Genomic DNA, 24,230 nt, shown 5'->3' with positions numbered 1-24,230 from the left:
ACAGTAACTTCATAGACTCGTGCCCGCCTGCAACTTTAGGGTTTTTGGTGCACATCTTGAGTTTTTTTTTTTTTTTTTTTTATGACTTGCAATGACTGAAACTGAAGACCAATTCTCACCAAATATTGTGATTCATACATAAGGCCACCCTGCTGGGAAACGAGACCTCCTCCGCTCTTCATGAATTCTTTCATGATCTGAGTATCATGAGAAATTCAAAACTTAATAGAGGGAAAAGCTGAGTGGTTTGTGAGTGTTTAGACTGTATGTTAGCTGTCATTCACTGTCTCCTCGCTCATATCTCTACGGCCTTTCTCCACTTAAAACTGCCCAATGGAGCAGAAAAGCCATTAAAAGATCTTGTAGAAAATCAGCATGGCTTGGAGTGGAGGAATACTTAACCAAGAAGAGGCTGGAAAGGACGAACAGTTTTGTGATAGATAGATAGATAGATAGATAGATAGATAGATAGATAGATAGATAGATAGATAGACAGACAGACAGACAGACAGACAGACAGACAGACAGACAGACAGACAGATAGATAGATAGATAGATAGATAGATAGATAGATAGATAGATAGATAGATAGATAGATAGATAGATTACTTCCTGTTTGGGATTTAATCATAAAAGTACTTCCAAAATAAAATGGAAACCATAGTATAGTATTTCATATAAAGTTCAGTCTGTTCTTCAACTTATTTATTAAAAAAAACATGTAGTTTCTCACTCGAAGCTATGATGCATGTTGAATCAGGATATGCTTAAAATATAATGTTTCAGCATGTCTGGTGACAAGGATAGTATTTTAATGACAATAATAACAATATGCGAGGGGCATGTACATCAGATAATGTCTGAAGCATTTGGCCACTGCTTTGGCAGCCCCTAAAGCACTTAATCCAACAATCTACTGTATATATGTGGAGGTGACCTCCAGCACCACCTAAAGAAATGCATTGTGGAGCAACCAAGTTCAAATGTTGTATTTACTTCATATTCATATTCTTAAGTACATTTCAGAATCTGACAATTGACATGAAATGACATCTGTTGCTTGCAGTTTTTATCCGTGTTAGTGCCTTCCTACTGATTTCAATTACAACAAACAAAGCAATCGCACATGAAACCATGCTGGCATCTCGCACAATAATCAGAAGTGAATGAATGAGATGTCACAGTTGATATGCAACATACAAGCTATTTTTGGAGCACTTGTTTCCCAATACAGAAACTAATGATCAACCGGAATTTATTTACATGTATCGCTAACCCATCACCCTGATGATAATGATAATAACCCCTTCAGGAAATCACAGCCTGATAGAAAATCTTTCTATAGAGGAAAAAAAAACATGTTGGGCATATTTTCACCCATCCTCATTGATTTACTTAAATCCTGTAGACCAGTGAAACACCTTAGTGACAAATGTTAACTTCATGAGATTTTTTTTAAGAATAATGAACGAGTTTGTGATTACAACCGCTTCCATACATCTTTTCATCACATTCCTATTTTTTGTCAACAACACCATACACGACTTACAAAACACAAAAGGCTTTGATGAAAGAGAAGCTTCTCTCGATGTGGATCTGCAGGACTTATGTCAGGTCACAAAAGCACAATTCTTTATTTCAGAGTGTTCATACATTATTCTTGCTGAGATAAATTTGTTAGTCTATCACAAGACGAACACAGAGAGACAATTCCCCACACAAGCATGACTTAAATTTGGGGCTATAAGCTGCCGGGAATGAATAAGCCACAAATCAATGAAAAGAATATGCATAATATTGAAAAGATCTCACTGGCCTGCGGGTTTTAAGAAATATTTTTTGCTATGAAGCGAGAGCACTCACCATGTGAGAGCTCTTCGGTTGATTTGCACAAATAAAAATGTAAAGTTTGACGCAATTATGCATCATTATACATACATCATACTAATAATGGAGCGGATGGAAATAAGTGAGGTCAACAGGACACGTCTTCCTGCTACTACCATGAATGACAGTCAACATTTGACCAATCAGCAGTCAGAACAGACACTCATGCATGTAAGATGATAGATGCAAAATAAATTGTTAGGATGTGAAGCAACCAAAATAAAATTTAAAAAGATATATAGAAAACCTGTACACAAAGGTGAGTGCAATATAGAAAATATGAATGGGGACGGGGCCATTGTTTGGGTTCTTCATTTGGTCAGATGCAGCCCTGTTTCCAATGTACAATTTGATTATTTGAGTTTTATGACATTATAAATATCTACTCTATGTACTGTGCTACAATTCTAACATAAACAAATAACTGAATTGACAATGGAACTAAGTTCAAGTTGGGTTTTACAATTTAACACACTTCCTCACTGAAACTACCTGAACGTGGATATTATTATTAGTCTTTATACAACCTGTGTTAATGATGTTTAGTTTATAAGTATACCACACCGCAAGGCGTACGCTTGATACTGACACATGTTCGTAGTAAAAGCTTTGCAGAGAAAATCAGGAAAGCATTCCTTAGACATTTGTTTGACTCAAAGCTTGGCATACTCGCTCAGGCTGGCATGATAGAGTTTTTTTCGTTGCACAACAGCTGGCTTGACAGAGGGCCTGCTCATACTTCTAACCCCTTGTGTTTTAGAAAATGCTCATTTCTGTCACTTCCCTTTGATTACTCTCCCAAATAATGAAACCGTGATTTATTTGGCCACTGACTTCTAGTGAGATAAGACATACAGAAACATTCTTGTTTGTTTGGGGAGAGGCTCAAAAATATGACGCATGTAATCCCGCAGAGTCGGTGCTTCAGATGCTGCATGTGTTAATATTGAAAGCTGCAGTGAAATATGGCAGCCAGGAGACAAGAGGGGAAGGAGAGGGAGGCAGGAAGAGAAAAGCCAATAAAAAATGTTTTCATAGAAGAAGAGGGTACCAATAAATATAAATGTAAAAAGATTCAAATTGGAAATGAGCATTTGTGACTTGTAAACCAAATAATCAGTCAGTTAAACTGTGTTGATGTGGCATATTTCATGGACATCAAGACATTTTTTTTTTTCACAAGGCTATCTTGAGAAAAGAAAAAAGAAAAGAAAATACTATTTGAAGGGCTTCACTGAGTAAAGCAGTAAAACAAAACATATAGGACATGAAACGGTGAATGAACGGTAAATGCATGAATACAATTTTGATCATTTTGTCAAAGAAAAAGTAAAGCTTGTGAGACAAAATTGCACTTAAACCACAAACTATTAAGATAAACTGGTAAACTGGAACATCTCATAGATACATATTGAAATGTACATTTACGGCACAAATACCAAATACAAAATTAAGTAAAAAATTTAAAGATTAATAACAGAGACACAATGAATACAATTATGATCCAGGAGCCTGCAAATCGATCATCATGTGAACCTTTTTAAAATGCATCATTGAATTTTGCATATAACAATGAATGAATTATTTTCAATTAATTATGTATTAGTTAAGTATTAAATCATCTGAATAATAGTGACATATGTCATTGCCCAATATTGAAATATTAGAGTTTTGCAAATGTTTAGACTTCCACATGTTGCAATCTTATCCAAAATGCTTGAGATTGAGATTTCAAAACTTTTGTTTTACATTTTGTGTCCTCTACATTAAGACCTGCCTTGTTGGATAATAGCTCAGTGTCATCAGTCACCAGCACACAGTTTTCTTCAAACTAAAGTTTTCTGCCTCTGCTTTCACTGAAATGAAAACTGGAGGTTTTATTTTACACCCTCGCCAAAGATTTATTCCAAACCATGTCATAGGTGCACAAGAGTGATTCTCCTAAAATGTCTCCAGACCCAGATGTATTATATCCTTCTTGTATATTCCTCTCTTCCACTGTGTATGAGTCTAAGACCAGCTTTGACAATCTCAAGTGAATCTTGAGATCCCCACCCCCACCCCCACCCTTCCCCTGCCATTGCTTCATAAAGCTGGCTGCAGGAGTGAAAAACAAAAGTCAAGCTAGTACCATTGTGGCATTTGTGACTGAGGTCCGTAATCCTATTATGTACAAATTAATACCCCGCAATGCTTATTATGGATTTTCCAAGAGATTAAATATAGCCCACATGCCAAATCGCATTAGTGTGAATCCAAACCTGTTAGGGACGCCTTAGAGACACCAGCTACAACCTATGAAGTTAGAATTAAAAGAAGGGGAGGCTGATCTCAGTAATTAGTTCCTAATCTTTAATCTGCAACCATTTTTTCCCCCTTTGAAACACTGATCAAGTCTGTGTTTCTTTATAATGGCATTGGTTAATATAGACAGAAATTGTACTGATAAATGCATTTCTTTTTAATGCTTAATAATTACAATTTAAGGAAATAGGTCACAGAAGATGAAATCTATTAACACAAAACACAATCACATATTTCAAGAGGTCACGAACTGAAGAATAGAAAATTAATTATTTTCAAGCCTTTCTGTGTGGAGTTTGCATGTTCTCCCTGTGCGTGTCAGTTTCCTTCCACAGTACAGTAAAATAAATAGATTAAAATGAAGTAATTCTAACTGTGATATAGTTCACAGCTCACACTTGAAGTGGGCTTGCTGCTTATGTAAACTGTAGCAAGGCTGCAGAGCTGCTTTCTCTTTTTGTCCCGCTGAGCCCACTGTTAGTTTTAGGATTAGTATTTGCTGAAGGCTTTGTTTTTCATTCATTTTTCACTATACCCTTGTTTACTGCCAGTATGCAAACATTAAATGTGTTGTAAATGTGATGTACTGGCCTGGCAAGGCAGTATTCATGTAGCTGCCATTTTATCTTATTTGCTTATTTATCTTTATATAATTGATTGGCGCTCAGATCACATAAGCCCACCTGCCAAAGAACCAAACATGCTTTAATTTCAACAGTTGTCCAGGGGGAGTATTGTTTCATGAAATAATAGAGGGATGATACTGCTACAGCTGTAATCCTGATTCGGCTCTGTGTGTCAAATCAATCAATGTTCCACACAGCAGTCGCACACACTGAGGGATATCTGAGATTTCACCAACTAATGACTTTTTTTTTTATTATTATTTTTTAGAGGAGAATGTATTATACTTGTGGTCGCATGTTGTGCAACCACATTTTGTTGTTTGCAGTGGAGGAACGACACTACAAACATTATTTAATCATGTAGAACAGATATTATCCCCCCCCACCCCCACCAACAAACCAAGATTACTTTTCCATTGTGAAATTATAGGTATCCTATATTGCATGCCGATGTTTCAGGCTTACTTCACAAAAATGCAAGAATTCAGGGGGGGACTTGAGTTACCTGACAATTGTTCATGTCATTAAAATCTGAAATGTTTTTCGAAGGGCTCAACAAGACAACAAAACTTCAATCAAAATCAATTTGGAATCAATTCTCTGACAATTCAATAGCATGCAGTGTCAAGATAATGACTCTAAATTGAATGTGATCTTGCGTGAAGTAACTTTCGCGGTTTTGAGCTGAGAAATTAACTGAACCTGTCCATGATGCTTCATGTCAGCTGCCACCGTCCCCAGCTCCCGAGACCCAACTCTGTGTTTATCACACATAGATACCTTTATGAGTCCCGTGGAGAATGATGGCACAGTCGTGGCTAATTGAACAGCAGTTCCTCTGGTCCTGCTCGGGGTGGACGGCAAGAAAACAGTACACAGAGTCTCTGTAGGCTTCTTTGATGGATGCTGCTCCCGTGGGTTGTAAATAAAGTCAGTAGGCGTGAAGAAAACCTGTTACTTAGCTGACTTACAAAAACAAAATGAGACAAATCTAAGGCCACAGCTCCACACTCAAGGGGGCACACACGACATACTGTGCTCACTGCGTGTTGTTTAGTCTTCTCGCCTCGGGCGTCTCAGTGGAGGTCCAGCAGATCTGTGGCTCGAATCACAATTTATGTATTATTGGACACCCAAGCAGCTGCACTTTCCTGAAGCACATTGATAAAAAAAAAAAAAACTCATCCCAATTCTTCAACTGCACCACTGTTTTAACCTGCTTCACCCGAGAAGATCCTTTATTGAGTCTCCTGTTCCTCCAGATCATAACCAACCCTTTTATTAAATGATCACTAAACAGGACACATTCGCTGTGGAAAGGTCCTGATCTGAGTGTCACTGAAAAGGAGGCATCATATGTTCTGTTGAAAATCAGGGCGAGTTTAGTGCTGCAAGTGTTTGCCTGTCTTTTCTGCAGTGGTAATGAGACAGACAGGAGACATCTGCATGTAATATCAGGTCATTGTAAAGATAACAATAATAAGGGTATTTCTCATATTTCAGAATATGTATCTCGTATCCAGCCCATTATTAAGTATTTTAGCCTCACAAGTGTAAAGCTGTTGTTGACTGAATTAGTCGTTAGTAAATGGAGATTTTGAAAAAAAATCCTTAGGCCAATGGGCTTAATTAGGATGAGTAATAAATGAACGTGTCATGAGGATGAATTCCCATTTAGAGGTGTGCTTACAAATGCAAATAACACTTGTGAATATTGCAGGATTATATTCTCCTTTTTATTGTGAACATAACATGTTCAGCCAAGGCGTCATGATTTGCCAAATATTCCTGCTTTATCGCTTTATACGCACCCCCGCCATTGAAACCAAACCATGTGAATAAATGTAAATATTTATGCAGCCAAGTCATGAGACCTTCACAAAAGAATTAACGTGAAGATCCATCATGTCTGAGCTTGTTCAGTCAATCACCAGCTGTCAGCCGCTGAGGCACTCCTCAGCTCATCAAATATTGGAGAAAAAAACCCAGCTATTTTGGGTTAAAAGGAAGAGAATGATTGAGTGCTGTGTCATCACATTTCTAGGAAGTTATACTGCGTGTTCTTTAAAAAGCTTTTCTGACAGAGATGACAAATGGAGGTACTTTCTGGGGACACCACATTTTAAATAATGTTAATTGATACCACCAGACCTCATGTATGGTGCAGTGTAACAACCCAAATAGAAAATATGACAACTTTGGGAAATCATACATCAGCTATTCATGTGTATCTCTCCCCCTTCATCTCTTTATACTCGCTGCTCTCTGTGGTGCCTCACCTCCCCGATTACCCCTGATTGTTGTCAGCTGTGCCTTGTTTCTCCCCACGCCATGTGTGTGTACCCCCCTCAGGCTGTTGGTCTTCATCAGTGTTTCCTCTTGGATAGTGGAATCTGTTTGACTTTGTTTTTCGTTTACTTGTTTAATGAAGCCTTATGTTTTGGATCAATAATGTGTTCTCAGTTTCTCTGCATGCCTATTAGTACCCCCCCCCCCCCCCCCCCCCCCCCAACCCACCAACATTGTCAGTTTAAAGCTACATTTTTGGCCAAATTGAGAATCCGAGCAATAACTGCTAACTGTGAAATCCACAGAATAATAACAGAAGCTGTCACCAGTTCAAATAAAAAGCAATGCTGCATAATTTCTTCTCTTCTAGTTATGTGCTTTCATTTTTTCAAAAATGTACCCAGAAGTCAAAGTCAACTCAAAATAACTTGTAATGTTTCATTTAAATGAGGAAATAATGGATTCAAGTTGTCCACTAAAAGCATCCGTGACTCAGGCCACATTTACACGTAACTGGGTATTTTTAAAAACAGTGATATTTCCGTTTGCATCTAAACTGGGGTCGGCAGATATTTACTTCACAATTTATGACGTTGTGTTTTTCCAAGGATTATGATGGCTATCGTGGCTTCCTGCTTCTTGTTACACTGCCCTCTACAGGTTTGGCATGATCATAGTGGCCATGAAACAGTTGCATAAGCAAGTCTGTGTCAATGAAGACTTTTACTTAAACTTAGAGGGGGAAATATCAGTATTTGTAAAAAACAAACAAACAAACAAACCCCCCAAAAAACCCGGTACGAGTAACTGTGTCATCAGTGGCGGTTAGAGGTCTATTATTTTTTCCCCTCCAACACAGTTTCACAGGGAATTACAAACACATACAGGTACAGGTTTCAAATTGGCACATAAAAATGAAAGCGCTTATTAAAGCACAACAGTGATCACGGTGATTGCATGACAGAAGATGAATTTCTTCACACAGCCCATCACCTGATTCTGATGGCTGATTGCACAGCAGTTCAGCTGTGATTGCCACTGATTTGTTAATGTAATCGCACAATGACAGAGTATGTGACTTATTATTGCATGACTTCCCACAACTGCTCCAGCTAACACAAACTTTACCCCGATGCCACCACAGAAATCTGATACGAGCAAATGAAATGCAGCATATCGGCTCCCATCTCTCTGTCGCCTGGCTTCATATCACCGTGGGCCCCGTGCCCTTCCCGCTGCGTCCATGGACCGTTTCCTCCCTGCACCTTGATGAGATGTGGCATCTCACTGCAGATCCCAGTGTGGAGTGCAAATCCAATCTGCTGCCAAAGGACTCCTTGATTGTGAAATTATATTTTCAAGATTCATGTCCACTGGAACAAATGTCTGTTTTGTGAATGTGGGAGCTCAATGCATTGCTGTGGCTTGGGTACATATGACAAGGATTAGTGGTACCTCTTATGTCTTACTGGTAATACATGGCAGAAATGCTATATGTTTATCAGGTGCATTAATATTTACTTCTTTACTTCTAATATTTACTTGTGAAGAAGACTTTAAAAAAACATGTTTGTTTTCAAAAATGTTCATCTACACTCTTTTATTTTGAGGAATACATTCTGTCTGATTTCCATTTTGTAGTTTCCTTTCATCTTCATGGTTCATGGTTATTTTACAATTTACTTATTCAAGCTTTGTGTGACATTTGCCCATCAAGAGTGACCCCACCTCAGATCGTTTACTCACTGAGGTCAAAAATAACTGTGAAATGGAAAGTACCCCACCAAGTGTTGTGAATCTGCTACTGCAATAACAATTATTTTACTCTTTTCAGCCTTACGTTCTCATTTAACAATAAACTTGTTATACTTTGTATTTTAACCATTTATTTTCAAATGCTTTAAAAAAGCATACTATTTCTATCCTTCCTTGTTTTGTTTCATTATCAGTGTGTCAATCTGTGAAGCAGCTTACAATTACCTGCATGAAAAGTTACTTACTGCATTTAAAATTTCACTGCTGGTTCAAGAAATGGTATTTTCCTTCCTTTTAATAATGACTTGTGTATGCCAAGTTGCCAAGTGCTTCTTGCTAAAGCATTAATATACCATCCTCTGATAGTTGTATAGAATACAAGACAATTACAAAGGATACTCAATTACTACTTTATTAAAAAATAACATTTAATACAATGATACATTACAGTGGAGTGTGTGCGGGGGGATCTGAGGAGCCCCACAGAAGACCGAGTTAAGGGGCTGCTGGTCGGCTGTGAGGACGCTCGGTCTCATGCTGCATTCATCGCACGCAGAGGGACACAAAGAGGAAAGAGGCAGGACGCGGCTTCAGACAGCGCAGCTGACGCTCTCAAGGGACCACAAAACATCAGGTACGCCATCTCCTGTACTGCCGTGCAGGGATTCAAACACAATTGGTCATTTTCATTCTCATTTTTGCACTAAAATGGGACAAATTCAATGAAAAGCCGACAAACCCTGAGTGACTGACTATCAGTCGTTATTTTGGTCGATCCCTCGTGTAATGAATGCAGCATTAATCCTGAGAGGAGGAAGGTAACTGCAGGATCTGCTGTGAGAGGATATGTCCACGATGTGAAGAGGAAGTACTTTATTTTATGAGGGAAGTCGTCACTTATAAGACCCAACCAAAGACTTGAGGCCGCTGCAGAAATACCCCAAATGAGACTAAAACCCTCCCGACTGAGACCACAGATGGGTTCAGCTAATACTGTTAGGCCCCCGCTTCTGGGGCAGTTTCTGCATCGTCCGCCGTGACGCCATAGTGCAAGCCTTACCAGACAATTCCTAAACGCATGTTTATTCCGGACTAGTGGTATTTTACAGAACATCACCTTTCACAAAATCGTGTTGTAGTCTCGCGACCAATTTTCTATCCGAGTGGACGACATGAAGCACTGACGGTGCAAGACGGCAGTATTTAGCTCTGCAACCACGCAACGGCACGGACAGGAAAGAAAGACAAAGAAAGAAGGTGAAATAATGAACTGTTACATGGTCATTAACTTTCAATTTAAGCTTCTTTTTGCCTCTTTAAAATTCTTAATGGGGGATGTGCTGGACAGAATAGTCATTGTAACCACATTTGAGCCTCAGAGCAAACAATCAGTAAATAATGTACTGACATGTATGTATGCATATATGTATTTACTTTTTTTTAAGTGGTTAGCCATATTTCTTAAATATTTGGAAACAGTTTAGACCTGTGGTAATAAGCACGACAAGCGTGAGGCTCCTACAATGATAAGCTGCCTTTCCCAGTGCTCCATCAACAAACAAAATAAAAAATAACACTTAATGCATACAAGGGGTGTAATGTAATGGTTCACACTACATTAGTATTTTGAGTGATGGATGGCAGATTCTATCCAGTCATCTTCTTTCCCTTCTTCTTCTTCTTCTTTCCGAGGTTGTATTGGCAGTGCGGATGAGCAAATGAGCCCTTTTCCTCCCACAAAGTCTTCTAACCTCTTCTGGTCCTCCACAAGTGAGGGTGGAGGTGTAGACAGACAGATAAACAAGAGAGTTTTAAAATACAAAAATATACCTGGCCGGTCTGGGTTCACTTGCTTAAATTCTAATGTCAGTTGGAAATTTTGACTCAAAATGTAAAGACTTTACAGGAAGTCAGTAACAAAACGTCACCGTCTTGAAACAGACTCCTTTCACACTGCAGCTGCTGCTTTATCTGCATATTTTCCAGCAGCTGCATTATTACGAGATAGCATATGTGCCAAACTGCTAAGAGATGGCGCTCCTTCATTGTACCATATAAATACAAAAATAACAAGACAGACGTCCAAGTGTTGAGTTTTAAAACTCGACTTACAGAAATGAATTTACAGGCCGATGATGATGGTGCGCAACATTCTTACATTTGACGCATCTCAGTCTCAAGGCATGAGTGGAAGACTTCATCATGCTAGTTATACGACTATGGAAAGGCTAGATAATTCAGATAGGCTAGCTAACAACTCAAATTGTCGCTTAGAGATTTATCATTCTGTCACAAGTATAAAATTAAGAAAATGACATATTAAACAGACAAATACAAATTCTAGTGAAGGACTGAGTAGTATTAGTTTGATTTTTTTTTTGTTAAAAAAAAAAAAAAAAAAAAGTGTCCAAGAGTTGCAGGATCTCAAGTTCTTGGAAGGGAAGTGTAAAAGCTTTGCATCATTGGCAGCAACTTTAGCTTTTAATAGAAAAGTTTCAGAGCTGTTGGAACAACATGCCTGCATCATTGCCCTGAGAAATACGTTCCCTCGCGGCTATGGGTCTGAAGATGCCTTTTGATTTTGTCGGATCGGCTGAAGCACTTGCCACACACAGGACAACTGTACGGCTTCTCCCCCGTGTGGATCCTCATGTGCACCTTCAGGTGAGCCATCTGCGTGAAGCCCTTCCCGCAGATCTGGCAGCGGAAAGGTTTTTCCCCCGTGTGGCTGCGCTGGTGCTCCTGGAGTCTGCCGGACGAGCTGCAGCATTTCCCGCACACGCCGCAGCGGTAAGGCTTTTCCCGGGTGTGCACTTGGACATGTACGTGCAAGTGGCCGACGTGACTGAAGGCTTCGCCGCAGACCTTGCAGCAAAAAGAAGACATGTGGCCTTGTAAGGGGGATTTTTGATGCGGGCAGTCCACCGCATTGGCTGCTTGGTTTCGCATGTGAGAGCCCTGCACTCTGTTAGCTCCCGTTCCTGCTCCTTTGGCGCCAACCATCTGCCCCCCGTTCTCCACCCCGATAATGTCAATGTTGTTCTCGTTGGAGCAGTTTGGGTTGACGGGGGCAAGGGGCTGAGCCCCGCTGTTGGATGGCGTGGACCCCCTGTGGCCTCCTCCGCTCTCTGCCTTCACGTGTCTGGATGGCACTCGAGATCCGGGGTCTCTGTCCCTATTCTCCACCCCTTGACTCTGAGGGATGTTGGATGTGTGTGGAGCATCCTGGGGGTATTCATTCTGAACACGTGATGGAGTAAACATGTTCTCCGGTGTGCTGCAAGAGCCGTGACCGCGAAGCTGGCCCTCCCCTTGGTTGGCCCGCAGGTCTCTTTTATCCTTGATCTGAATGGGAATGCGCTCTTCGTGCCCCATGCTGGGACTCCATTCACGCCGTGGATGCTCACCGTCCTCATCTTCCAGGAGTGCCATGGACGGACGATCTACGGAGGCAATAAGAGCGTGAGGTTCTACAGAAAACATGGCTTCACAGATCAGAATGTCACAGGCCCAATGAATGCGTCCCATTTCAATCCACCCTTCCGGTTTGTATAAAAACCACGGAGGCAGAACGAGAGAGGGGGATCAATGTTGTTCTGCCTTTGAGATGGCATCCGATATAGAAACAGGTAAAGTTTGAAGACACCAAAGCATAACACTGGGAAGGATAGCATGGTGTGTAAAATTACAGTAGGGCAGCTTTACACTCCCATCAAGGGGCACTCTGCACTGGCACTGTTTGAAAATGTATGTTTAAATTTTTTTATAAATACATACATTTAAAGTGATATGTTGACAATATGGTAAAAACAACCTTCTTATATTCAGATATTTTTACACCTCTATTACATCCCTCTGTGTGAACAGTGCAGAGGCAGAACTGTTTTTTCCCCCTCTTGCTTTACAGATATAGACAGAAGCTTTAATGAGGAACACTCTGAACCTCTCATGCGCAAAGCCACTTTTGGTCAAATCACACATTAGGAAGTCCAATATTGATTTCTTGAGAATCACTAAAATGAAGCTTGTCAAAATAAATAAATAAATGCTTCCAGTGAGGTCACATAATCTTTAGTGTGTTAATTCTGGTTTAACTGTTCCTCTTAGAATTGCTCCATTGATTTTTATACCAACATAAGCATGTTTCAGTGACATGATAAGAGTGTATTGGGTTGATTATTGACCAGCAGGAACAGCACCGTGAAGGTACAGAGGCAACTTTGCAGAAGAATCTGAAACTAAAAGCAACATCACTTGTACTTTATCAACACAAATGGCTGTAAGAATAGTCCTATTATAATGTTTCGGCAGCTGCATCGCGGCACACTTAATTCTGGTGTGTTAGATCAGGAAGACAGGCAGGGATGCTCAGTCCTGGTGCAGAGACTCATCAGCTCAAAGCTGCTGGGGATCAGAACTCCCACAAACCATTTATGATAGTATTTGTGTCCATTTGCATTAATGTACGAGCTTAATATCTATCATATCAGGGTTAGTGATTACGAGGTTATGACTTGCAATAAGCTCGATATCCTGCACAATATACCTTGGCATTATCTGGAAAGGTGGCAAAACTAAGCTCCACAAATCAAATCACTTCGAATCAAATGTATCACCGAGTATCACTTTCCACAATGAACGTTGACATATTAGCCAACAATATTAGCATCTTTAGCTTTGACACATGCTTAAAGAGGCGTGTTGAACCGGAATAAAGACATACTACTGACACAGCACTAGCGTGTTTACATTATTGTGTGCTTAATCTTTAAGATACCTCTCGAATGAATGAAAATAAATAATCAAATCGCACAAATAAGCAAAATGCTACCCCCAGGTGATGCTAGGCTGCTAACTAGCCGGCTAACGAACAAAGGTTGCTAACGTGCTAGCCGCGTCACAACAACCAGCCTGGAATGAACAGAGTTAACTTGTTTTAAAGTGATATTATTCTGGCGCTGCTGTGTTCGACCCGCGTGTCCTCAAACGGACTCCAGGTAACCCGGTCTGTCCACAGCTTCTGTCCGAGCTGTACCGCTCGCCGTGCGCGGAGCTAACCTGGCCATATTTCGATGCCTGCGTCCCGCAGCCTGCGTCTCAGATGGTCGTTTTCCCGCTCCCGGATCGCGATCTCCTCCTGGTACTCCAGGATCGTGTCCTCCACAGACTTGTATATCTCCTGCGCAGCAAGCATGAGACGCTCGGTCAAGAAGACGTTTAGGAACTGCAGTTTGGTCATTTTCTTGGATTGCACGGACCTCCTGCTAGCATCCAAAATGGACCAAAAAAAAAAAAAAGATGCTGGGCCGATCACGTGACCCACCCTCCTCCACCACCACCACCACCTTCTTCTTCTTCTTCACCTTCTTCTTCTTCTTCTTCTTCTTCTTCTGCTTCTTCTTCTTCTTCTTCTTCTTCCCTCACTTTAATTATGTTGACAATTTCAGTGAAAATTAATTACATTGTTTGTATTTCGGTTTAGGGTTGTTGTTTGCTGTTCCTTTTAGTAATTATTTCCAAATTCAACAACTACTCCACAAGGCGATATGAAGTTAATCATAGGGCTGCATGATATTGGTTAAACGGGATAGGTTTTACACACACACATGCGCGCGCGCCCGCACACACGCACGCACGCAGCCTCCTGGCCAGCAGAGGGCACAGTGTGACTTTCGCGGTGGCGGAGGAGGAAGTGACGTCATATTCAAGCAGCCCTCCACGTGCAGCCGAGCTCAGTCAGTCACATTGAGACCCCAGCTCCACCATGAAGCGTCCGAGTGAGTAACGAGTTATAACTTTACAATTATATCAAATGTAGATTCCAGACAAACATATTGTTGAAATCTTAGTACACTTGTATAATTTGCGGCTGCCGCTAATAGCTTCATATGTTCCCCCTGCATTCCACGACTTAACCATTATACCACTTGTTTTTTATTCAGAGTTGAAGAAAGCTAGTAAGCGGCTATCATGTTCCAAGCGGTACAAGATACAGAAAAAAGTAAGTGTGTTTAACTCTGATTTTAATTTTCCTGTATTCGTGTCAGTAATATTTAATGCGTGGTGCGCCCTATTGAGGAGCGATGGGCCTTCAGCACATGTTAGCCACCGCATGGAGTTGACGTCCAAGCTCGTGCTGTGTGTTTCAGGTCCGCGAGCACAACAGAAAGCTCAAGAAAGAGGCGAAGAAGAAAGGAGTGAGCAAGCGAGGGAAGAAGGATCTCGGAGTGCCGAGCAGCGCTCCTTTCAAAGAGGAAGTCCTGCGGGAGGCAGAGCAGAGGAGGCTCCAGGTCAGCTCCCTTATTTTTTGCATTAAACTAAAACCACGTGCCTTTTCAAATTCAAAAATTGTTGCTTACAGTTTTTATTTTTGGTGCGTATTTGCAATATTGTAAATTCTGAACGATTATTATTGTTTTAATTCACATAATACCATCTTGTTCTGTGGCAGTATTTCTAGAAGTCAAAGTTTGTTTAGAAATTATCACTCGACTAGACCAGCAGTATTCATTCTAAGTATTGTTACTATTTGAAATGTTTATGAAACTCAGACTATTGCATAATAATACACGTTCTATTCCCTGTGTGAATGTATTGGTTTTCCCCTAAAACTTAAGTTCACATTTGAATTTTTTTTCTGCCATTGTCCTGTTTAAGACAGTTGTGTTCATATCACCATATTTCTGATGTCTGTTGTTTGGAGGTTTTTGTTTTAATCAATCTTTTACATGCTATAGATTGAGGAAGAAAAAGAGAAAAAGAAACAAGCCAAGAAAGAAGAGCGAGCCCAGAAGAGGAAGCAGGGAAAGGAGGCTCCAAGTAAAGAGGCAGAACCCAAAGCCAAGAAAGCTCGCAAGGTACAACGTCAACACTGCAATCTAATGTCTGAAGTGATTTCAGATCAAAATCAACATGAATTTGTCTGTTATTTGTGTGCAGGAAAAAGGTGGAAAGCAAACTGCCTCAAGTAAGAACTCAAAGCGCTTCCTCTGCGCTGAATTAAACAAGGTAAAGCTTCCATGCTGGTCATTGCATGAACTGCAGGATAAACATTGCAGTTGTTGTTGCTCATTTCCTTCTTCTCTCTCAGGTCATCAATGCATCTGATGTTGTAATAGAAGTCCTTGATGCTCGTGATCCACTGGGCAGCAGGTGTCTGCAGCTGGAGGAGGCTGTGCTGCAGAGTGAAGGAAATAAGAAATTACTTTTGGTTTTAAACAAAATAGGTGAGATGATGGGTTTTAATGAGATGCATGTGTTAGTTCTTTGGGCCTTCCTGTGTATTGATTTGTTTCTCTGTTGCAGATCTTGTCCCAAAGGACAATGTGGAGAGGTGGATTCAGTGTTTACAGAAAGAGTTTCCTGTTGTGGCGTTTAAAGCATCAACACAGATTCGGGACAAAACAGTGGTAAGAGGTACTTTTTTAATCTTAAATGGCAGAACATAGTAAGATGTCCTGCTCTTGCAAACTGTTACAACAGAATCCTAACAGACAGGATTATGTTTTTGTGTTACTGTATTGTGGAGGATTGAGAAGGTTGAACAGCTTGTGCTGTGCTGTTATAACTGGTTATAACCTCCAAAAGTAAGAGACAGATCACTTAATGAAGCCTCTGTTCCCCACAGAGCTTCTATGTGTGTTTGTTGGTCATTTTTTAAGAGTCACAGCTGTTGTGTTTCAGCTGTGACCATACAAGTGCCAGCCACTTCAACTAGTTGTTTGTTGGTTGTGATCGCCAGACTAATATTCTATTTCTGTTCATCAGAAAGCCAAAAAGAAGAGAATAGTTGCCTCCAATGACGTGGTGGACATTTCCAGAGCAGGAACCTGCTTTGGAAACTCTTGTCTCACTGAGCTTCTCACAAGCTACGCTGCTAACTTAAAGGAGGGTGTGTCGCTCAGAGTCGGTGTAGTGGGTATGTACAAGTTTTTCTTTAGCTGTTCTTATGTTCAGTGTTTGGTTATAAAGCTCGGTTAAGCAATTGCACAATTGATTTTTATTTTTTTATTGATCAACATATTGAATGTAAATAACCCACCTCCTTTTATCCTCAGGCTTTCCAAATGTAGGCAAGAGCAGCCTCATCAATAGCATGAAGGGGGTCCTGGCGTGTAATGTTGGTGTAGTAAGAGGCATCACAAAGTAGGTAACGGTTAAAAAATAAGTGTAAATATGCACAATAAACATGACGCCAAAGCCCACTGGTTTTGTTTGTCTTTACGACTTACTTTTTGAAAAACTTTTTACTCCAGGTCCATGCAGGAGGTGTACATATTGAAAAATGTAAAGCTAATAGACAGCCCAGGGGTTCTGGTATCGTCGTCCAACCCACCAGCAGCTGTGGCTCTGCGGAGTCTGCAGGTGGAGGAGGACAGTGACAGCGTGCAGGAGGCCGTCAGGACTCTGCTCAAGCAGTGCGACAAGACTCAGGTGGGCAGAGTTGTGCAAACAAAGAAGTTTCCCAGTATTTGGATTGATCTGGGTAATCGTGTGAATTAATTGGCAATTTGTTGACTTCAACCTTTCAGGTCATGCTTCAGTACAGCGTCCCAGACTTCAGAAATGCTCTGGAGTTTTTGACGCTGTTTGCCAAGAAGCGTGGTTTCCTGCAGAAAGGTGGAGTCCCCAACACAGAGCAGGCAGCGACCACTTTCCTCGCTGATTGGACCGGGTGAGTGTTTGTTTCCTCGATGTCGGGACGGGCCTCTGCAGGGCATCACTGATGGACATGAGGACAAAATGCAATTCTGGAGTTTACTGTGAAGACTTCTAATCCAACTCTGATCCAATCAGTGCTGCACAGCCCCGTGTTATACAATACAGCTCCATTTATCAATGTATTTTTTTTAATCACAAAATTCTGTTTGCCTCAGAGCGAAACTCAGTTACCACTGTAAGGTACCGGAGAATCACAGCCTCCCGTCGTACCTGTCGGACATGGTGGTCGCTGAGATGCAGAATGGGTGGGATCTGGAAAAACTGAAGATGGGAAATGAGGAAACTCTGAAAGGTACCCTGCATTATACACTCGTATTGCAGTTTGTTCAAACACTGATTCAAATTGCGGCATGTAACCACTTCTGCCTGTGTTGCATTTGCTTTGCTAGGGTTGAAATTCCCACACCTGTCCAGCAGTATAATCTTCAGCTCTAAGGGCCTGACTGCAGGTCTGCTGAGTGCGGCCGACATCACTGAAGAAGTGCCTGCTGCCACAGCCACAGACAACGGCGCTGATCAGAATAATGAGAACGACGAGGTAAAACTACCATTCTGTGCAATTACCTGAAATCACCCCAGGCTGCTTTGGAAATGAGGAAAATGTATGCAAGTCTCGATTTGTCTGTGAAGACGTTCAAATCCAACTCTGATCCTGCTGATGGCAGTATTTGTCAATTTCATGCTGTTTTGGGGATTTAAAGATGTTCAAAATCTCTTGCAGCCTGAACAAACAAATGAGGACTTGATGGAAGCAGAGGAGGAAGAGAAACCACAGAAAATGCCACTCAAAGGTGAACTGAGTTTATACTTTTTTACTTGCCTAGATTTCAGCCATATCAGCACTTCATTTCATCTTATTTCTTTTTTGCAGAAAAAACTGGTGTGCGGTTCCAGTCTGTCCCCGTTGACCTCAGCCTCCCTACAGCCCAGACAGATGATGCTTATGACTTCAACACAGACTATAAATGAGCTCTGCTTCACACGTTGAAATACTTTCTGAATATTTGGACTCTCTGATCTGGATTGGGGCTAAAAAAAAAGAAAATTGCTCTTGTAAGAGTGAGCATGTGATGGTCCAGTGGCTTCCAGAGCAGACTTGTCCACCTGAACCTACTGGACATCGTAGTGTTGATTCTGGTCATGACCACAACCTGCTTCACCCAATTCATTATGAGGTTGTAAATATTGACATGTTGAGGGATTGCCTTTTGTAAATGCTTAATGTCTTTGTAATATCTCATGTTAATATGAAATACTGTAAATAGACAACCTGCTATAAATCCTATAAACAGACAACACCCTGTTTGGAGTATTTTATTACATCACATTCAGAAGATAAAACCACAAGACTATTAAACATTTAAGGTTTTATTTCATGTGCAAAAAATATGACCACCAGTAAGGTGACTTGTTTTGAATGAGTATAAAATAACCTCAAGCAGGCTAGCACTTGGCTGGTCATTTCTGCAAACATTTGCTTAGTGGTCCGCATATGTATGATTAAAAACTTACTGTAACGATTCAACATAAACACTAACAACTTGTAAGTGCATTATGAGGAAAATAATGGAGTGCACTGGGACTGGTTTTATAGAAGAACCTCCAGCTGCTGTCGAGCGATGAAAGCAGGGCTTCTGATACATATTATAGCTGACAAATGTGTTGCCATTGCAAGTGAACAGTAGCATAATGAAAACATCCCTTGTAAAGCCGTCACTGCTGAGACATTTGTACATAATGGCACAATAATGGTTAAAAACCAAACTGACAATTGATGCATATATTCAAATGAAATGTAAAAACTTGAAATTATTTTCTTTTGGAAGTTAAAAGTCAATGCGAGGACAGTGGTTTCAGACCCTGGAGTGTTAAAACCCACAGGGAATGTGCTGCATGAAGCTCCACATGTTGGAAATGTGGAACTGAAAAGTCCAAGGCCTTCCTTCGTTCCTGAGAAATATCAAGGCGTGTTTCTGCTCCAAAAAGCTGCTCTCTTCGTCTTAACTGTCCCCGGAGTGCTTCCGCACAGGATGAAACTTCCCCATGGGGTCGTCGATGAACCACTTGTCCCACACGTCGGAAAAAGAAGACACACTTCCCCAGGGCTTGTAGTGTCCGTTCCAGTGAAGCAGTTTGGCAGCCTTCACAAACTGGGGCGAGTAGCGGTTTCCAGCACCTGTCGTACCTGGGAAGTTTTCACATTCATGTTTCAGTGTGGAATATTTTAACCAGCAATATGTTTTACACTTGAGCTAAAAAACCTTTGTAAGCATGTTTTTCTTCTGGACCCCTTACAGCTCTGCTGCGTTCACACACCATGTGACACATCCTCAACATCATTTATTGGAAAGGTTGCACACCTGATCAATATAACCCTCACGGGGAAAACATACTGGCCTAACATAAATGCATTCACACCCCTCCTCTGAACGATTGGAGAACCTTGTAGGAATAAACATACAGCAATTAAAAATCAAATCTCCTAAATTTCCAAAGTTCTCAATTCTAAGGTATTACAAGATGACAAATTATTCCAAGTAAACCTCATGAAGACAATTGATTGTTCAGAGAGGTTCCAAAAAAAAGCACAATATTTTTCAGCTTGTTTATCAGGAGTAGATCAGAACTTACCAAGGTGCCTCACGTGCCACATCGGGTCAAGAATGGAGTGACGCTTGTAAAATACAATGAGGAGTGGTGGAGTAATGATGCTCTCCGCAAGTGTTTTACTGTACAAATCGTCCCTGCAAAAAAAAAATGAAATGAACAAAGTGAAATCAAATTAGAAGAAACCAAACTTTTTTTCCTTTCGCAATCTAAACTTAGTTGCAAAATAAAATAAAAGATTTCAGCCAAGGGATTGACTCACTTGGTGTTGAGCTCCATCCAGTGCTCCAGCTGCTGGGTGATGTTTTGGTTCTTCCATTCAGTGAGGTTGACGACGATGACCCCGGGGTTGAAGGAGCATGTGTTGGCTCTCATCCCCAGCGTCTTAATAGCTTCCTTCTTGAAGTCCAGGAAACCTATATAGTTATTCTATTGAAAAACATGAAGCATAACTTTTTTTTTTTCCTTTTCACACATTTTTGGCCTAAAAATGAAAATACTTGAAAAGACCCACCTGAGTACCCGCTCCGCGAATGATACCCTTTGAAGATGCTGAGTCGCAGTCATCTGAGAAGGCAGCTGCATGGCCTGGTTTGAGGCTGGTTTCATAAAGCTCCTGAATGTCCCCTAAAATACACCACAACCAACAAAAGCCATTCAGTCACATATATATCTCAAGAATTTCAAAAAGGCTCTCATTCAGTAACTTCAAAGCAAATTCAATCTGATCAAGGGAAGACGTTTTGCCCCTTGTCCAAGTGGCTTCATCAGCTCATATTGTTCTGCTGACTAAACTGACTGGCTAGTCAAGACAACTGACGACCACTTGGATAAGGGCCAAAACCCACGGATGAAGGAGAATATGCATCAACTCAATAGTTAGTCATGCTCTTACCTTGAACAATAATGTCATCATCCAAATAGATGGCTTTCTCTGCCTCGGGTATGTAGGCAGGCAGGTAATACCTGGCAAAAGTCAACTGAAGAAACAGAAAACATGAAAACCTTTTGCAAGAAGTGAATCCAAATCTTTATTCTAAGAAGGTTGTCTTACTGATTTTGTAGCTTCCGGTATCTGAGGTTCTTTAGAAATCTTCCCATTGAGGAGCTCAGGTTTGAAAACAACTATCCTGTATTTGACATGTTTTAACCGTATGTCACTCAGCCACTCCCTGTTGTCAAAATAAGAAAATAGAAATGGGTTGGTGACTTGTGCCGATGCATTATTGTGTCTGTGGGAAGAGAGACTTTGCTTTTTGATCTTACTTCAAGTGACTGATGGTGTCATTCAAGGTTACGATTGTGAACACAATGTTGGCTTTGCTGTTCTGGTAAACACTGTTCATGGCGGCAACCACAGCACCGAGTCTGTCCTCGACAGCGGTGATGAGAACCGGGATCTCCTCCCCTCTTCTCACCGACTGAGGTCTGAGGTCAGGGGACAGCTCAGACTCAAAGGGAAGAATCCTCCCCACATCTGAATGAAAAGAAACACATATGGAATATCACGAATGGCCATATGATGCACTTAAGCTTGGCAATTGGATGGATTTTTTTTTTTTTTACCAGAATGCACAACACGAGAATGGGTGTAAGCCACAGAGAAAAACACACCTGGGTTTTCTTTGTGTAAAAAATCGCTGAGGTTGAGGAGGTTTCGCTGAACTATGATGAGAAAGGCCACAGCCAGGAGCACAAGGATGATCACGTTCACTGAAAGGCAATAAGGATGTGACATGAATAAGAGTTTAGGCACATCAGTGTGTAAACAATGAAAGTCACATTTGTAAATATGCATACCTAAACATTTTTGGCCAGTCAGTGGATTTCAGTGTGAGCCAGCAGCTTATTTATAATGTGCAACACTGGCTTAAATCACATTGTGACGGACGAATGCAAACAACAGAAACCGCTACATTGAGATTGACCTACCTCTCCGTAGTGTCATGACAATGGTCTCATTCGTGCCTCCGTAAACTCTATTAAATAAAATGTAAAATATGCCTAGTGTGGAGCCTGTAATAGATGAGGGCAGGCTGGCTGAGAACTGAGATGAACCCCCGATCCCCGGTGACCCCGCTTAAACACAAGAGACCAGCTGTCTGCAAAAGACCGGCTTTTCACCTCCGCGTCGAAAGGCTGACATTGAAAACACGAACAATTTCTGAACAGATTGGAGAAAATAGAAGAGGAAACTATTTCACGTTTGAAGCCAAACTGCCAACTCAACATCAACAAGTTTATCCCATCCTCTATCGCGAATGCGCTCAATAATAGACATCCACGGCGTGCCTGGTGGTAGAAGTGTAATATAGGAGAATTTCAGGTCATACAACTGTGAGAATATATAAATAATGACCAATGTACTATAATAATCTTAATATATCATACAAATGTAAATATAAAATATTAAATCCGGATTAAAACTGATATATATCTGGTCAGGCAATCATATAGACTTCTAAATCTCCCAAAAAATCTAACAACAAATTTGACCATAACACGTAGCCCTGTGTCCAATCGTTTGTGCATGAAGCTTTGCACATGCGCAGTGCGTGCTGGGGTCCTGCACTGGTGCGACGTAGCTTATTGAATCCCGGAAGTGAAGTTCCGCCTCGCTTTCGGTAAATCTTCCAGATTTGTTCTGCCCTCGCCCGTCAAGTGCAAAGATGCTGGCTATATTCAAAACCATTCCCACGCATATGGTAAGAGACAAGTAGTTAATCTGTGTGCAAGCTGAGACGCGAAGTTTATATTTTTCATGATGACGTGAAGCTGCCGTTAGCTCATCTGGATTATATGTAACAGCTGCGAAGGCTCCCTGCATTACAATGACCCATGTCACCATCATTGCTGAAAGATAATTGGTGTAATCATCTATTAATATTAAGGTGAATGGCTCACATTTATATGGCGCTTTTCCACCGCTTTAGCAGACCTTAAAACGCGTCACACAGCGCTCACTGCTCAGTCGTCTTGTTTGCAGTGAATAAACATCACACGATTGTTTTTATTCCCATTTGTAAATATGAGAATCTGCTCTTCAATTCCTTTCAATACTACTTCAACATATTGATCTTGTATTAACAGCATGTAATGTTACTCTGCACATCATATATGAAACCTGTGTGAAATGTCCCAGCTGCATTCATACCTCACAACCATCAACAAAACCTTTGGCCACAGCCATACCTACATTTATTCCTTTTGTTTATTGCTATGTGGCCGATGTGGGTGACTTATTTGACCATCAGACCTTCCCGTTTCTCCTCACCTGGATACATGCTGCATTCATTTCACTTTTTCTTTTAACACTGTTGCAGGATTATAAAGGTCAGAAGCTGGCTGAACAGATTTTCCAAGGAATAATACTAATCTCAGCGGTAAATACACACAACATTCGCCAAGTATATATAAAAAATTTTTTTTGTGGAGATAGTGATGGCATCTGTGTCCTCTTTACAGGTGATTGGGTTTGTGTATGGTCTGATCATTGAACAGTTCGGATGGACGGTCTACATCGTCCTGGGTGGTTTCGCTGTATCCTGTGTGGTAAGTTTTAATAAATGATCAAGAGCATTGAGCACCCATTACCTACACACTGTTAAAACTCTTCTTCACTTCTTACAATGTTTAAATGTTTAAATCTGGTTTTGCTCCTTTCAGTTGACCCTGCCTCCGTGGCCCATGTACAGAAAGAATCCACTGTCCTGGCAGCCGGCAATGCCTGAGAGCAGCGGGGAGTCCGTCCAGAAACCTCAGGAAAGCCTCAAGAAGAAGAAGCACAAGTAATTCAAATTTCTCTGTCTGACTGTTTGTACATCTTTTATATCTGGATTTATTTTGAAGTTTGTTTGAGCCACAGTTGAATCATTAAGAAGAAAAAAAAACCTTTGTTACAGTATGTGTAAGTCCACAATGAAACATGTTGAAAAAAATAAACTCATTCTGCCTTTATTTTATGGATGTGGCTTGTTTTTCTATCTGCATGGTGATTAAATACACTACAATGTATTGATTCATTTTGTTGCCATCAAAAAG

At 40.8% G+C, this 24,230-nt stretch overlaps 4 protein-coding genes across 4 annotated transcripts; 2 read left to right on the top strand and 2 right to left on the bottom strand.

Moving 5' to 3' along the window:
* Nucleotides 1–10,950: 10,950 nt before the first annotated feature.
* LOC308128904 (uncharacterized protein) lies at nucleotides 10,951–14,119 on the bottom strand. Its single transcript, XM_080494616.1, has 2 exons — nucleotides 13,920–14,119; nucleotides 10,951–12,304 (listed from the first exon to the last, which is right to left on the bottom strand). The coding sequence occupies exons 1-2, from the start codon at nucleotides 14,098–14,100 to the stop codon at nucleotides 11,385–11,387; spliced, it is 1,101 nt and encodes a 366-aa protein (XP_080350742.1). The 5' UTR covers nucleotides 14,101–14,119; the 3' UTR covers nucleotides 10,951–11,384.
* Nucleotides 14,120–14,576: 457 nt separating this feature from the next.
* gnl3 (G protein nucleolar 3) lies at nucleotides 14,577–18,866 on the top strand. Its single transcript, XM_080494665.1, has 15 exons — nucleotides 14,577–14,638; nucleotides 14,804–14,862; nucleotides 15,011–15,151; nucleotides 15,599–15,718; nucleotides 15,801–15,869; nucleotides 15,952–16,087; nucleotides 16,167–16,270; nucleotides 16,629–16,779; nucleotides 16,919–17,006; nucleotides 17,117–17,294; nucleotides 17,393–17,535; nucleotides 17,738–17,874; nucleotides 17,972–18,120; nucleotides 18,304–18,373; nucleotides 18,454–18,866. Exons 1-15 carry the CDS (start codon nucleotides 14,626–14,628, stop codon nucleotides 18,549–18,551), a joined length of 1,656 nt encoding a protein of 551 aa, XP_080350791.1. The 5' UTR covers nucleotides 14,577–14,625; the 3' UTR covers nucleotides 18,552–18,866.
* A 14-nt stretch (nucleotides 18,867–18,880) lies between these two features.
* glt8d1 (glycosyltransferase 8 domain containing 1) lies at nucleotides 18,881–22,413 on the bottom strand. Its single transcript, XM_080494664.1, has 9 exons — nucleotides 22,122–22,413; nucleotides 21,804–21,902; nucleotides 21,456–21,666; nucleotides 21,244–21,361; nucleotides 21,085–21,169; nucleotides 20,704–20,816; nucleotides 20,452–20,618; nucleotides 20,214–20,326; nucleotides 18,881–19,767 (listed from the first exon to the last, which is right to left on the bottom strand). Exons 1-9 carry the CDS (start codon nucleotides 22,135–22,137, stop codon nucleotides 19,583–19,585), a joined length of 1,107 nt encoding a protein of 368 aa, XP_080350790.1. The 5' UTR covers nucleotides 22,138–22,413; the 3' UTR covers nucleotides 18,881–19,582.
* Nucleotides 22,414–22,764: 351 nt separating this feature from the next.
* Nucleotides 22,765–24,146, top strand: spcs1 (signal peptidase complex subunit 1). Its single transcript, XM_080495170.1, has 4 exons — nucleotides 22,765–22,894; nucleotides 23,513–23,572; nucleotides 23,655–23,741; nucleotides 23,856–24,146. Exons 1-4 carry the CDS (start codon nucleotides 22,859–22,861, stop codon nucleotides 23,979–23,981), a joined length of 309 nt encoding a protein of 102 aa, XP_080351296.1. The 5' UTR covers nucleotides 22,765–22,858; the 3' UTR covers nucleotides 23,982–24,146.
* Nucleotides 24,147–24,230: the final 84 nt, after the last annotated feature.

This window comes from Blennius ocellaris (assembly GCF_963422515.1).
Source record: "Blennius ocellaris genome assembly, chromosome: 4".
NCBI lineage: Eukaryota > Metazoa > Chordata > Actinopteri > Blenniiformes > Blenniidae > Blennius > Blennius ocellaris.
This window is presented reverse-complemented; position numbering and strand designations above follow the sequence as displayed.